The sequence below is a fragment of the Rhamphochromis sp. 'chilingali' genome (assembly GCF_963969265.1).
Source record: "Rhamphochromis sp. 'chilingali' genome assembly, chromosome: 17".
NCBI lineage: Eukaryota > Metazoa > Chordata > Actinopteri > Cichliformes > Cichlidae > Rhamphochromis > Rhamphochromis sp. 'chilingali'.
This window is the reverse complement of record NC_137944.1, coordinates 27,635,831-27,652,069: the sequence shown is the minus strand read 5'-3', so window position 1 is coordinate 27,652,069 and position 16,239 is coordinate 27,635,831. Positions and strand designations below refer to the sequence as shown.

Here is a 16,239-nt window from a genome sequence, read left to right as displayed (position 1 = left end):
CCAATTCAAAGAGCATTAATGTTACAGGAAGTTGGTAATACAATATCTCTCCTTCTCCCTTGCCCTTCTGGATGGCACTTCAGCCACTGGCAAACCGTGTAGGAAAACCATGTGACTTTCATTACAGGCAGGCATAGTCACGCATTTGGTATCACATTATGTTCAGGAAATCATTTAGCTGTAATCATCCACACATTATTGTGTTTCTGCTAAATTGCTGCTTAGTATAGACTTAAGAGGATACCTGTAGCAGGGTTCACATTCAGGGCACAGCTCAGAATATGGGTTACAACATCACCATAAACCTTTTGTTTTTACTCTGTTGTTACCTTGTGCATGGGGTAATGAAGTTGAACTCAAACGCAGCTTCAAACTCGTATTTAAAATGTAAAGGCGTTGTCTGAACCTGCCTTAAATTACAGGGTGACCAGTGAGTTAGACCTGAGGAACAACAAGGAATTAGGACTGTAAAATGTCTGGGTTATGTGGTGAAAAACAAGATTAAAATCTACTAACTGTCCAGTTTAAACGGCTTGTTTAGACCCCAATGATCTCATCCAGATGCTCCTCCGGAATGACTCCATTCCTTGCCTTTTTAAATGCTTGTCCGACACTCTTTAGAGGAAACTCATTTCTGCACTTGTGTCCATGGCCCTTTTGTAATGACCTTGTGTAAGTGTATACCTTTGCTTCACACTCAGCACTCTCTTCACCACAACAGCTTCTTCATCCTTGCAGACGCTGCACCAATCCATCCTATCCTCACTCACAAACAACAACCTTAGAACTTGAGATTCTTGAACTCCTCCACTTGGGGCAAGAGCTGTTTCCCAAACTCGAGTGGACATTTAACCTTTCTCCTACAGAGATCCATGGCGTCAAGGGTGTGTCCACACAAGAGCAATTCGCTGGTCGCCTGTCACTTTGTAGCTAGAAGTCAGTAGCTGGCAGACATTCCAGGCTCAAGTTGCCTAGGTAACCTTCTCATATAATTACCATGCTGAAATGTTTCAGTCAGTGGCATCGTTTATTCTCACTGGTAGTTGCTGATAGTTCAATCGCTTGCCTTGAACTTGAGAAAAGTTTAACCCAGAACTTGGCAACTTAAGATCACCAGCAGTAGTTTTACCCATTCATACTTGAAGTCACTGAATGTCGCAGAGTTTCTGCTGTTTCCCGTTGTCACATCACTGCTAGTCGTTTCAGTGTGGATGCGCTTTTTGACTTGGAGGTGCTAATTTTCCTTCTTGCTACTTCACACTGAGCTGCAAACTGCTCTAGCCTGAGCTACTGTAGATGGTAATGTTCAATGAAGCCAGAGGGACAATGTGAAGACTTAGGCCTGTTTTTCACCACTTTGACTGCACCAAGAAATTCTGTCAAAAAAATGGCTACCATGGTGAAGCCCAGCAGGAACGAGTCTGACTTAGTGTCAGCAAGACCAAACAGACTCACTACAGGTATACCAAATGGACCGAATACCCTTTAACAACAGGCCCAGTACAGCAAACTCCTTAAAATAATGATGTCACAGAACTTTATGGCAAAGTTTCTAAATTCTCGTATTTGAGTTTACTACCTGATGGTGTTCACACAGTGCAGTTAGAGTGCATATTGTGTATTTGCACTACTGGTTCTGTCAGGTATTTCTTCCTAACACAGCCGTTCTGGTACTATGTGCTTTCAAAGTTTTTCTTTGGCTCCCCTCTTGTGTTTTAGTATTTTGTACTTTTGCACGTGTCCCCTGTGTTTCTGTGCCTGTTTCTTATTTATTTCTTGGTTTGCTTCTCTGCTAGTTTGAAGTCTTTGTTTTTCGCCCCCTTTTTAATTGGCTGTCTCTCCCTGATTTGTTTCTTTTGTTCTTTATTTCCCTTTCCGCTCCATGTGTATATATAACCTTCTCTTCCCTGACTCCTTTGCTGTCAGGACATCTGTTTGTTTCTGTTTGTTTGCCTACCTGAGTTTGCAGCCCATGTTCTCTGACTTCTTGTCTCTCCTGTGCTCCTCTCGTGTTCCTGTTTTCCTGTTTTGGTTTTGGTCTATTTTTCTGAAAAGACAGTTCAGTTTTCCCTCTTGGAATATTAATATTCTGTTTCAACTTTTATTATTAAGGTAGAAGTTTACTGTTCTTTTCCAGTATTTTTATTAAAGAGTAACTTTAAAGAGATACGTCTAATGAAATCATATAGATGAGAGAGTGGAAAATAACTCACTCACTCACTGGTATAACTTGCAAATATATTAACCATATTTTTTTAAAGTCTGAGAAAGAAAATGAGGGAAAACATTATTCGCCCCCCTTTAAAGCTTGCTTTTTGCTGCTTTACTCCTGTCTGATTTGTGTCCTGCATATTTATCCGCATGCTGGGCACAGTGTGTTTGCAAATGTGTCCATGTGCACTGTTTGTATTCACTTTTGTGCTTCTCATGAAAACATCTTGTTCCTTCCTTGTTCCTCTTCTCTCTCTTGTCACCCCCATCAACTGTGCATCCCTAACACTTGTTCTGCCAGAGGTCTCTACATGTTAAAAGTGAATTCTTCCTCCCCTCTGTTGCCGAGTCTGCTCGTTGAGGTTTTCTTTGAAACCGTTGGCTCTTTATGATGATGAAGAGATGGCTGTTGTTGTGAGCCAGTGTTATATAAATCAAACTGTATTGGATTGAATTAAATTGAAAGCGGCATGAATGCAGATGAAGGAGATGCTACAGTACAGCCGTGAGATGTTTTCGAAACATCAAGTGTGCTGTGAAAGATTTAGACAAAGTGAATACTACATCATGCTTTCCTAATGAGCGCCTTCTCACACATTTACATCAAAGACAACATCAGCGGAGGAGCAGGTTTATGAAGACGTTGGCTCCTGTTCGTTTAACTTTTAAAGCCTCCTGGGTGCACTCAGACTGAGCCACTGACCTTGAAACTGCATCAAAAGGCCTCTTTGTGGATTCAAACGGCACACGTGCTGCCTCCAAATCCTCCTCCGAGTGCAACAAATGGATTCCTCACAATCATTTTCATTCTTCACTACAATGTTGCTTTAGTGCCAACTACTAAACCGTAATAAATGAAATGTTTTTAACAAAGCACATGATTGGCTGTTTGTTTTATCGTCGCTCAGCTGAAGATATCTGCACCAGTACGGGTTCAGTAGCAGGCATGACTAAGAGTTGCCTATCCAGTGACAAATGTTCCTGCTGCATAAAAACCCCTGATAAAGTTCGACCGCCTTATCGATAATCAATTTGAGGAGACGCTGGGCTCTTGCTTTGTGCGCTCCGTCATTGACTCTCTCTTAAACGGATTTGCTCTTATCTCAGAAACATGTCTGTTGTCCCGAGAATTAATCAGGACCAGGAAAATTATTTAAGTGCCTTTCACTCAGTGATTCAAGCCATGTGCATGAGCCAGTTTTAAGTCTGCAGAGTGTTGGCGTCGCATCTTAAATCATATTTTATCCATTCGGAGAAGTCGCTCTGTATGCATCAACTCTGCTGTTCTTACAGTATGAATCACTTTTTTTTCCCAGAATGCCCCCCTGCTGAGGCTCACCATGCAGGGTGCAGCCAGTTAAGATAGGCCCACTGTTAGCGATGATGCTGATGGTTATCATAATGGATGGGTGGTGATGATCAACGCTATGACGCTAAAGCGAACCCTGCAGGATGGTCAGCTCCCCGCCTGCCCATACCCGAAGACTTGAGTGGCCTCAGCCCCCGTTGTCCCCGCTGTGGGGGCTGCAGATGATGCTGTTGCCCCAGCGATGGTTGCCAGGCAGCTGGGGAAGTGCTAATTAAGACTGCAAGGGGAAAACTGGAGGATTGTGAGGACAGAGTGTCAAATTCTGAGAAGAAGATGGATGGGATAGAAGATTGCAAAGAGGGGGAGACAGCAAACAGGGTCATGTTAAGTAATGACAAATAATTAATCGTAACCGACTGATGTTATGTAATGTGTGTGTGATCTATACAAAAAATGTAGCGTTGAAGGGAATGCCTGTTATCTGAGTAGCTTCAGGAAGTTTACTGCTCCAAACTAAGAAGTGGTTTAGCTGTGCATCTTGTTTTTACACTTTTTTGTTTTACAGACTATTGGCATCTTGCACCAAAACAAGTCAGTCCCCATAGTGTAAGGCTCTGTGGGTTATGTTATATTTCAGAGGTTAGGTTTCTGGTTAGTATTGTATATGTCAGTTCCTGTTTAGTGTCTTTACTTGCGTATTGACTGCGTGTGAGCTTGTGTTTGTAGTGTGATGTCTTTAGGTGTCTTTGGGTAGTTTTTTGTTCTGTGTATGGCTACAGTCCAAAAACAGGTGACATGATGATGTCTGTGTGCATCTAGCCACAAAAATAAACTACAAGTCCATTGACCACGCGTGTGTGCTGGATCTCCTCCAACTCATTGACGTGTTGACGATTGTCCATTTTGTATGAACATTTTAGCAGGCTGGGCAGGGTGTGAACAAACCATTGGGTTACTTTGCCTTTTCAGTGCAGGCCATCCAGCAGTATGCATTCGCTGTGCACAAAATGAGCATGTTTCTGGTCACCCTTTTGAACTGAGCCTTCTGGCTGGGACTGTGGGTTCGGCCAATCAAAATTGCTGTTTGGCTCTGTAACATTAAAATCTGCTCGGCTTGAATCCAAAGTTACAGAAGCAAAACTTGAGATTTGTGGTGAAATTGTGAGTTGCGTACAGAGGTCAAAACAGTACTTAAGTGCTCTTGAGCTGAATAAAAAGCCTGAGAGGCTGAAATTCAAATTTGCTATGGTTTTTCCTTTTTATGGGTAGCATTGCAGGTTATTTTGATCACCCTGCTTACACGATGTGTTTCCCTCTGTTTCTTTGTGCTAAGCTAAACATTTTCAGATGTACTAAACTCACAACAATATGAGACCAGTTTTAACATCATGAACCAAATACACGGTTTTATAAATGGCAAACTTCTCCTTTAATCCCGTTTCCAATCACAACCGAGTGTTCATACTGTATTCAGTTGTGCAGCTTCAACTGGATACAAAGTGAATGGGAAAGAAACAATTAAATGCAAATATGTCCAGGGTGGCAAGAAGTGTTGTGAAAATGCTTCTGCGTGATCTAAAATTTTTCCCACTTGCATGAAAATTTTATTTGTGAATCTTTTTCATAAAAACACACAGACCAAAGGAAAAGGAGAGTGGGAGAGGAAGTAACCAAGAGACTTTAAGTTCAGTCAGATTAGCTGAACATAGACAGACTACATCTTGTGTAGCCCATAAATAGTTCACAGTCTGCGAACTAAAGCATCTCATCTTGGTCGTCCAACATGCCTTCATCAGTTTTGTCTCCTCTTTGGACCTGGAGTTCCTTTAGAGCATGCTCAGATTTTGCTCTGCTCGGTCAGTCTGTGCACACCTGTGTAGTTCAAGAACCAGTTTTTCCTAAACCCGAGGATTCAGATAAAGAAATTGCCAGAGAAGAAGAAAAAGAGGAAACCTTTCTGATCTTTTGCACAGTGCAAAAAGTTCTCATTAACAGTGTCTGATGGAAGGTGCCGTTACATGACTTCAGGTGTCAAGCTGTTGTTTCTTTTGCAGGTTTCTGCCTGTTCTTTCACACACCCAAGTGTTATCTGCAGGCTATGTGTGTTCATGTGTGTTTATGTGCGGTGGAAGCGGAAAGTGAAAGTTATGGCTGCACAAGAGAATTTGTGTGTTTTGACAGTCTGATGTTGTCTAGGGTCTGTGGGATCATTAGGAGCAGACGTTGTCGCTCTCTCTGCTTGTTATCTAATCTGACAGGCCTCTGATACAAGCTCTTTACTTCAGAGAATTAGCAACAACCAACAGACGCTGCATTTCCTCCTTTATTGTGTACTTTTTGGGGTTTCTTTAAGCAAAATACTATGTTTTGTTGTTGCAGCTCGACAGTTTGAGACTTCTTGAGTTAATTAAGATTTTACATAAACTGCACAGTGTAAGATTAGTCGTGGTGACGAGGGACAGATGGGCAGATGACAGATTGGGAGAGGATAAATTAAAAATCCTCACAGGGGTCATAGTATATGGAAGGTGGTGCACAGTCACATAGGGGCAAAGGCACAAGTGGCTTTTTTGAATACTTGAATTTACCTTTAAAAACTGCACAACCTGACTTTACAGTTGTCACAGGTCTGACACTTCCACAGTTCATCACTCCTTCTGGTTCCCACCTGGAGACAGCTTGCACAGTTTGCCTGTGGTGGCTCTTTGTCCAACGTCTGTGACATTCAGAAGTTGCCTCACAACAAACATTCGAGAAAACCAAAAAACAACAACACTAAATACAAATCCTAAAAATCACAGTATCACTGTCGTAACATACGATAACATACGTTGAAATGGAGACTCAGCGATGGTGTATCTTGCTGCCACATCGTTTTTAATTGGTCATTTGATTCGACTCTAGAGGGCTAAACCACTTACACTTAAAACTGTATAAATATCTATGGCAAAGTTCATGAGCTCAATCATTAATTTCAGGTCACACTGAAACACTGAACATTATTTTTAAGTTATGGTCCCCATTAGACTTAAAGTATGGTAAACCTTTTAAGATCATTGGCTAAGGATCAGTTAGTCACAAGTCATTAGCCAGTGAGCATGCAGCCACCATCAGATCTCGCCTTACACGTCATGTCTAGTTTCATTTGTGACTGCATCCATCTTTTAGGGTCACAGCTAGTCACCATGATACCATCGCAGCACAGCAACATTGATGGCATCTGTTATGTTTTGCATCACCTCAGATGGAGGTGTTGACTTCTTTTGTATAGACATAAATTTAGCTGTCAGTACCCACACTGCCACCTTAAAGGCACAACAGAAAAAGTGAATCCACATGGTGTGGAAGGTGCTTTAGTTTAATGTAAGGCTAAAAAAAACAGTCCATCTACTATAAACTCTCAAGCACATGGTGTCTGTGAAAATTCTCAGTCATCCAGGTCAACGTAGTCTAAGGAGCTTGGAAAGAAAAGCGTCTGGACTTCTTTGAGTTGCTTGAAGACGTTTCACCTCTCATCCGAAAATTGGATTGGGAAACTCCCACTGGGTTTAAATCTGGGACTCTCCACCATTTGACCCTTAGAACTGAAGAAGCTTCTCGGATGAGAGGTGAAACGTCTTCAAGCAACTCAAAGAAGTCCAGACGCTTTTCTTTCCAAGCTCCTTAGACTCTCAAGCACATGGTTTCTAGTCAGCATGTGAATTGAAATCAAAGCTTTCTAAAAATGCAAATCACACTTATGATTTAATGTTTTAGGAAGTTATTTAACATAAAGCTGTTTGATGAACTTCAGATCTACTCGTCTTATGCGAATAAAAAATAGCTGTTGTTAGTGGTGAAGTTTGGGGGATGTCCTGAATCAGATGCTTCCATTCAGCTGATTATCTTATTAAGCAGGCTGATTTGCATCCACCCACAGCTGTAACTATAAGTCGTGGTGGCGCAGCTACGATAAGTTTGTTTGATAGTATTAGTTACAGTTTATTTGGCCATAATAAAATAGCTGATATTCATCCACCGTAGACATGTGCTCTTTTTCCCAGTCATAGTTCTGTCAATGCGTGTATAGACTGAGGTCTTCTCTCCAGTCTGTTTTAGTGAAACTAACAGTTGATATATGTATTCATCAGCTCCAAGTCTTGATGGCAGAGCGGTGCAGACACACAGGCTCATAAACATAAATGCAGGTGATGTTTTAATCATACTGTGCATATCCCATACAAGTGTGTCATGCTTCTGTCTCCTTGGGACAGATAATCTTTTTATTGTTCAGCAGTTACATTTTAATTATCAGTCATGATTTAATCGTGGTTGCTGTGTCACCGCTTGTCCCTTGGAGGCACTGATCCCCATTTTCTGTTTAAAGTGAAGAGAAGCTTCTGATAATATTATAAAATATTCAGTTTACTGAGCAGTGTCCTCCAGCAGGACAAACTGTTTCTAAAGAAAACTGTGTAAAAAGACATTAGAAGCATCTTTTATCTGTGTTGGCACATTACTCCCTCTGAGCTATGCTGCATGGGAGTGTTGTTGTTGATCTGATTTTCCTACAGTGGCACACACAGCATCAGAAGCCCTGTGTTTCAGCAGGCTCACTGGCTATTCCACACCACACATGCAGCTCAACTGTAAATGAAATGGCCTGTAAGTCTCCATAATGGAGACACCAGAGGCATGTACTCACATCGGATTATCAGCATCCAGCATCATATTGGGGATGACAGGGAGAAATCCTAGAAAAAGCTGAAGAGGGGGAGGAGGAGGCAGAAAAAAGGGGAGATGAGATGAGGAGTGGAGGGTCCAAGGGCTCCTCCAGGAGCTGCTCGTCCCAGTTCTGTCTGCACCGTCGTCTCCATGAATTATTTGACTGCAGCATGAGGACGTTTTTGCAGACAGGAGCCTGTGGACCATGTTTATATACCACATCCCACTGCTCCCGTACAGACTGTCTCCTAATATGTGTCACTGATTTTATGATTTCCATGGAGGACATTTTGAACTCAATACCAAAGGGGAGATGTTCATAAAATAAGCTATCACAATGACAACTACGATGGGTAGTTTGCAGAGGGGAATCTTTACATCTTTGTTTGAAAATATGTGAAAAAATTGTATATATAAAAAAAGATGGATGGAAAATTATTATTATTATTGAACAGCTTTTCACTCCTCCTGTCATAGGCAGTGAGAGCAGCACGTGTAACCCTGCTAACGCTTTCCAATCACGGTGACTGTTTTAGCCACACAGCGTTCACAACAACCTGAGGTGTGAGTCTTCTTCATGAGAGGAAAGAACAAAAGACGACTGGTTCTGTTCATTACCAGCTGCATATTTTTTTATTTGTAGACTGTGATAGAGAAGCTTGTCCACAGCTCAAAGTTAAAAGAATCTTTATTTACTTTATTCTAAGCCTTGGTGCAGCACCTCAGTTTATCAGAGACAAGCTGCTTTAGCTTCTCTCTGTATGAACATTTGGAAAACATTGGTTGGAGACGGTGGCCCAAACAAAATTACTGCGACCTTGTTCAGTGAGCTTGCAGTCTTGTTGAAGAAGGCGACCAGATGTGACCTGTCCTCAAAGTGAGTTTGGTGCACTGATAAAATGGCAATAAGACTGAGTCACACTAACATCAACACATTACATGCAATGGGGTGTGTCATAATATGTCTTAACCGTCCAATCATAAACAGAAATGTCTTTAATCTTGTTATCATATAGAAATATAACCCAAATAGTCTGCAACCAGTTGAATCACCTAAAGAGACGCAGCACAGACAAGTGTTTCTTATTGGTGCAGTATGACTCAGATTGATAGCATCGTGTTGGTATTCCCTGGGTTTATAAATAAGATTTGAAAACCTTTCTCAGTCTTTCGGAGAGTGATTACAGCCAGTCTGATTCAGGGCACGATTGTTTGGAGACCGGTTGTCTTCCACCAGTTGACCTGTGCAGTCACTTTACAACCAACTGGTCACTGCAGCAGCTTGCAATCAGTTTCCCTAAGCAAAAAAAAACTTAATGCAGTCATCAGGCAACCTGCCGCTTTAGCCTAGTAGCAAGGAGGTTGTCATCCTACTGACAGAGCTATAATTTAACTATCCTCTGACTAACTGCCCCTCCTGCAGGTAAAGATGCTCACAGATGATTACATTAAAGACATCAGCTCTTATTGACATCATACAGAGCCAAGAATAGAAAAAAACTGAAACTTAGCAATCATTTTTTTTATAAACATGCTGGCCTCTTTTAGCCATGTTTAAATTGAACAGCCTTTTTAGACCTTATATATAACAGAAGATAAGAAAAAAAGCCAATCCCAACAGGTTCACTTTTATGTCAAGGTCGACCTGCATTTCTGGGCCTTCTTTTTATTTTCTGCACAGTACAGACAGAGAATGCTAACATCTAATATTGAAGGTTTTCAAAGAGAATAAAAGAATCAAACCTTCACCCAAGTAAACTCAGGCCACAAGAGCTCCTCAAACCACTTAACTGTCTCTGTCTTGGGGGGGGGGGGGGTTGGCATTTTGTTGCTCATTAATAGATGTGAGACAAGATTGGAAACATCTGAAATCAATATTCATGCGACCTTACACAAGAAAACGAATCAAATCAAATTAAAGCCACCATGTTGTTTATTTTCCGCTACATTTAATACAGCTCCCCTCTCACTCTCACTCTCGCTCACTGCTGCTCTCATAAATCAGGGCTGATAGGAGAGCATCTGTGATTTTGTGGTGATATTTTCAAACATGCCAGAAACTTCCGAGCGAATGAGGATGCATTTCTGGCTACTGGGCAACAGGTTTGTGCAAGAATTTGGCCAGAATCTGGATTGTTTGTCTGAGCAGTTTGTCTGTTTTAAAAAAACAACTGTTAAATAGTTGTAGTCTGAATTACTCAAAACTACAAAATTATTGTGAGAAGCTTTAATATATTAAAAAAACTATCCAGCAGTCCATAACTGCAAAAAACAATACATCAAAACAAACTAATCATTCATAAGGGTGTTGTCTAAAGGGTGGGTGTAGGTAAATGAAACAGTTTGGTTAGGGCAGGGTCATGGTCGTGGTAATTGTTGGTTAAAGGCCACAGGCTGGACACCACAGTGTCAGACATTGACGGTTTGGTTGTACACCGATCCATCCACCCCAAACTGCTTCCTGGGAGGTTTGGCTGTAATGTAACAACATGCTTTGTGCAGCTTTAAAGCATCATTTAAGTTGGAAAAAAATGGAAATGTGTTGAGAAATTGTGCACTCGGTCAGTGACTTCTATCTGTCCCAGTCCGCAGTTACTTCTTTAATCCTCTTGTGCACCTTGAGAGAATGTCTTCCCTGCTATGTACGTTATCTAAAACATGTTATGTAGACTTAAAGATGGCTAATCTGTTCTTTTTTTTAATGAATTTGCAAAGTGAGGTCCTCCAATGACCTCCTAGTTAAAGGTGGTTCCCCATCTAGTGCTTGTGAACATTAAATGTTTGCACAAGCAACATCTGGGCCGATTTCTATTGGTGGAGGACAGTCTGGTTATTGTGGACAATCTCAGCCTTAAAACAAAATTCTCTTGCTGCAGCAGAAAAATTCACAGGCCTCTGCAGCCTGTCATCCACTGTCCTCAGGCGCAGCCAGAGGCTTTTCTCAATGTGCGCTGCCGGAGTTGGGTTTCACTTCTGGTAGTGCTACGATGAGGTCAGCATTGTGCACAAATTAAAAAAGCTCTCTGGAGGTCAGTGGGTTTTTGTGTCAGATTTATCATAGTCCAGCAGGGCTGGACAGCTGGTTTGGGGGTTCAGCCAGGCAGGGTTGGCTTGGCTGAGAAAAAAACAGCAGGGCCACACCTGTTGGGGTGATTCATGATGAATACCATCACAGCTCTGGAAAATTGCAGTGACTGAGGTCAAACTCTTTTAGAAAGAGCACAGCAAATAATGCATCTGCAACTTTAAAAATAGAGATCTCAGTTTCCGTCAGAAAATTCAAGAAATATGTCCCCACTGCTTGACTTGAAGCATATTTTTAAGCAATTTGATTACCTGATCCAAATATGAGGTTTTCCACCGGATAATCTTTTTGTTTTATTCAGAATGCGGCTGCATTTCTCTGTAATTGTCTGTTATGGTTTATTACATTAAGCTATCACACCTCTGATAGCTCAATGTGTTTAATGAGTTTTGTTTAGTTATAAAAGAGTGACCGTGCTTCATTTTCTCTTATAAATGTTATAATATAAGCGGCTAATACAGGAAATTAAGCCCTTTTACCTTCAAAGCAAAAGTTTCACTTTTTTAACATTTTGGCTACAGCACTAAGACATATGTTGTCCATTGCAATTTTTTTTCTAGTTCAACTAGAAGTTAGCAAATGTGTTTGCAGACAACCCGCTGTCTTCCATGCAAACCATGAAGAACCTTGACAATCTGCTAGACATTAAAGTACAGGGAAAAGGAGGTTTTTGGTGAAGCACTCTTATTATTTGGCCTAGTGACAACCAGCAACCACTCACCAACCCATCAGGGAGTACACACATGCACGCAATGCGCCTCTGACATCACATGAGAAACCTGAATACCATCAGCTAGGCTAAACAAAAACTTCATGATTAGTTTATAACAAATGAATTAGAAAATTAATTTGCTGAACTAGCTTATTTGCTAGCTGAACTAGCTTATTTGCTAGCTGAACTAGCTTTTTTGCTAGTTCAGCAAATCAATTCATTTGCTAAACTAGCAAATAAGCTAGTCTAATCATGTTGGTTAGCTATAGTAAAAACTTGACAACCAGTTCCATGAAAATGAAAGTTAAATATATTTAATGCTAATCATCATCTTTAAATGTTCAATACAGACTTGTCTTTGCTTTGAAACAATTCAAACACATGAGGTAAAACTGAAAGTTCCAGCAAATACCACTTCCAGAAAAAAAACATTTTTCTTGCTTGTCAAAGACAAACTTGAGTATTCATGAACCTGAGCCTAATTGGAGCCAAAAATATTTGTCCAAACAATGTTGGATCAGGACATTGCAATATATGCAATCTAGTGCCAGGGGGCAAAGCCTCAAATTATATTTAATATGCAGGATAATTTTTTTATTGTACTTTTAACCGACTTTATGGGAGGTCCCCAGAGTTTGGTGAAGGGTTAAAACACAATGCACACACAAAAACCTAGCACACTTATAATCCAGTTCACCCTATTCCTATCTCTATTCCACTAATGTACATAGCATTATATATTTATATAACACTATAATAAACTGCATATTTAAACTCTAAGATTTCAGGTGTTTCTCCTCAGATTTGCACCAACGATTGCCAGCACTGTTGCATAACAATAATTATGCAATCTTCCCAAAAATGGGACTTTATCCTTTATGATTTCCAGCCAAATTTTTGAAGACGACCATGCAGTCTGGGGAGAAGATGACACAAACACTTTGAAACAACACATTCGTCTGTCTTGCCAAACTAACCTCAAGCTTGCCAAGTTGGCTTATCTTTACAAGCCAGCCTTTATCATCAGTCACATTACCAATATTCAGAGGCATCCACAAATAGTCATTATGTAAATATTGCCTTTCATCTCTTTTTTAAAGCCATTAACTTGAATTGAAACCGAGAGTGTTTGCTGATTGGAGAAGGAGAGAATACATTCGCAAGAGAAACATTCTTACAAGCAGGAGTCTGAGCCTTAAACTCCCCTGGGCCTCTGACTATGACGTAGGTGGATTCAGTGTTAGAGTCTTTATAAGCATGCTGCACAGATCCAGCCATGTGCTGGGCCAGCTTGTGTTTGGTGGAGCAGCGGGGTCAAGGCAGCCACGCTGAGGCTGCGGGATCCCCAGGGGTCGAGGAGGAAGCAGCGACTTCACAGTGGATCATCTTCAGCTGACTGTGCAGCAGCCGAGCGAGCCCGGGCACACTTTCATGCCCCAGCTGTCAGCAGAGGGGCTGGATACTGCTTTGATCAGGAGAACTCAGCAAACAGCCAGGTGTTAGGTGATCAATAACAAATATTTTGTGGTGATGCTTCAGTTTTGGGTTTTTTTCTTTTTTTTACTTTGTGACTTGCTCTGGAAATGTTGTAGTCTTGTTGCGGTAGACATTCAAAACACACTTCTAAGAGGAGCAGACTGCAATTTTGGTATCCCAAGATTTTGGATTAGCAGCAATTAATGCAATGTTCCTAAAACCCACACACCAGTGGGCAGGTTTGGGACTCTTGAATCTTAGCTTGTGTAGACCTGTATTTTAATGTCTGGGTAAAAATGAAATAAAGATCAAAGTTAGTTTTATATCTGTGCATCTGGGAATTCAGTCAAAAAAGGCTTAACAAAAAGTCTGTCTCCAAGTGAATCAAAAGCAGCTTCATACTTTCATCTAATATCCAAGATAATATATAAGTGGCAATAAAAGTGATTTCTACAGCCCGTATATGGACATGGATGGATGTGGACATGTTTTAAACCTCCTTGTAATTTTCCCACTGAGCAATTGTGTCTGAACATCTTCTGCTATTTAACTGACCAGATCAATATTCCAGCAGTTTAATGAGTGATCCTGGTCCCTGTAACCATGATAACCATCAGCTAATCACGTATCAGTTCTGGCAAAGTTATTGAAACCCAAATGTTTGCATTGTTGTCTTCCAGGGTGAAAAAAGTCCAGTTTCCTGTGAAGGTTTGCCGTTCAGGTTTGGAGATTCACATGCGAGGCAAGCCCAAGAACATCTCGGTGGAGACCAAAGCCGGTCAAACCATCGCTGATTTCAAGAAGAGTAAAGACGGTTTCATCCTGCTGGTGCCCGCTAACTAACAGTCCCCCAGTCAAACCATTAACAGCTACACCTCATCGACATCTAAGGAGAAAATATCAGCCACAGACATCCCAGCTGGACTTTAGCAAGAATTTCTTTTAATACATATAAACAATTTTGCAGTATATGAGGATTTTAAAGTAGTAATCTGAGCATTTTTTCTGGGAGAATCTGCTTTCTTCAGCACGCAGAGGAAACTGAAAGCTGAAATACTTTTATATTCATTTATAACACATTTATATGTATCGTACTGTTTATGCTTTTTTGTATTTTTATGAAATATAAAGATGTTTTTTTAAGATATGATTGAAAAAACAGAAACAAAAAGCACTTTTTATGATGATAAATATGGACATGTTTTTGTGTTGTAACACACCGCTGCCTGCAGACTGAGATAATTATGTCAGAAGTAATAAAAGGGGAAAGAAAAAAGACAGTGGGGGAAAATTCATTATTCAATGTTTACTTAAGTTCTCTGTATGTTAGTGTTTCTCTCATGTTTTTCCACATGAACAGAGTGAATGTCGACTTTACGCAGTATTTAAAACCCATTAAAATGTTCAGCCTTAAGTGGCTTTAAGGTTTCCCTGCAACATAATGAATCAGTAAAGACGCTTCTATCCGTCCTCTGAGTGGCAGCTATGAGCCCGCGTCCACAGAAAACTGGACCCCGTGACGCAGGAGCTGCTTCCTCTCTCATCCCCTTTCCTGATAGTTAGACTGATAAACACAAACCAGCACTGGAGAGGTCATTTAAATGATTTCTGAGGAATGAAACTGAACATTCCTTGTTTATTTATTGTGCTATCTGGTTGTCCAGATATGTTTCTTTTATTGTGAACAAACTCACAATGAAACCTGCTTTTATACAAACGTCTTCTATTGGAGTCTTTTACAGAACTTTAAATAAAAGTACGGCATTAAATAAAGTGTAAATTTGTCGTCTCAGGAGAAGCCGCACTAAACTGAAGCCCAGCTTGTTTATCATGGTTAAAGCTAACCAATCATAGAAAACAAGAAACGTGTGATTAAATTGAACCTTGTGTGTTTCTACAGTGCCGTTGAAAATCGTGCTACCTTTGCATTGTTCACGTTTTGAGCTTTGTAGAAACAATAATTGTGACAATAAATGTTTTTTTACATTAATAATCATGAGTGTTTTCCAGGTCTAACTAACAGCAGCTGCAGATAAATTTGAGCTCTTTTGTGTAATTCTTCCCAGAATATTTACAATTGAAGAACAGATAAACCATTTGGTATGAACCAGATTTACGGACATGCTTAAAGAAAATGATCCTTTAATAGTAAAGATTGCTGCATAATTGTCATTATTAGTCCTTTAGTTTGTTGTCTCAATGTTTGATGCAAACTGTCCCGTGGAAGGAACTGATACTTACATAATACAAGTGGTAAAAAAATAAAGCCAGGACTATAAACTACAGTTCCTCTGGTGGCCACTCAAGACTAACTCCAAATATGAGTTAATCCCCACAGACTCCCATGTTACAGCAGGAATAAACATGTTTACAGCCTGCTACAAACATGGTTTCAGTCTCTGTAGCTGATTTACATGCTTATAACAACTGAACAGGGTTTGTTGTTGTTTAGTCCCGGAGGGCTTTTTACATAACCGATCATTTTAAACTCAATTAAGGCGAACAGTCTGTGACTGAACCAGACCTATCCACCTTGTTTGAGATATTTTAGATGTATTATCAGCCAAAAAAATGTTGTGTGGCTTACTGTACTAACAAATGACCCAAGAAGTCTCTGCTTCAGTTTCACATTCTGGTGATTTTTAAACTACCAGTCAACACACAATTTATACCTGCAACCAATGCTAATTAAATTTGATGTTGGTTGATAACTTAACATTCTACCTTTCTGACTCAAATGAA

At 40.4% G+C, this 16,239-nt stretch overlaps 1 protein-coding gene across 1 annotated transcript in view; it reads left to right on the top strand.

Moving 5' to 3' along the window:
* Positions 1–15,406, top strand: part of myo1g (myosin IG) — a 65,424-nt gene extending 50,018 nt beyond the window's left edge. Inside the window, exon 22 of the mRNA XM_080864008.1 lies at positions 14,178–15,406. Coding sequence (XP_080720134.1) covers positions 14,178–14,340 — 163 coding nt within the window. The 3' untranslated portion in view covers positions 14,341–15,406. The remainder of the gene's footprint in view (positions 1–14,177) is intronic.
* The last annotated feature ends 833 nt before the right edge of the window (positions 15,407–16,239 follow it).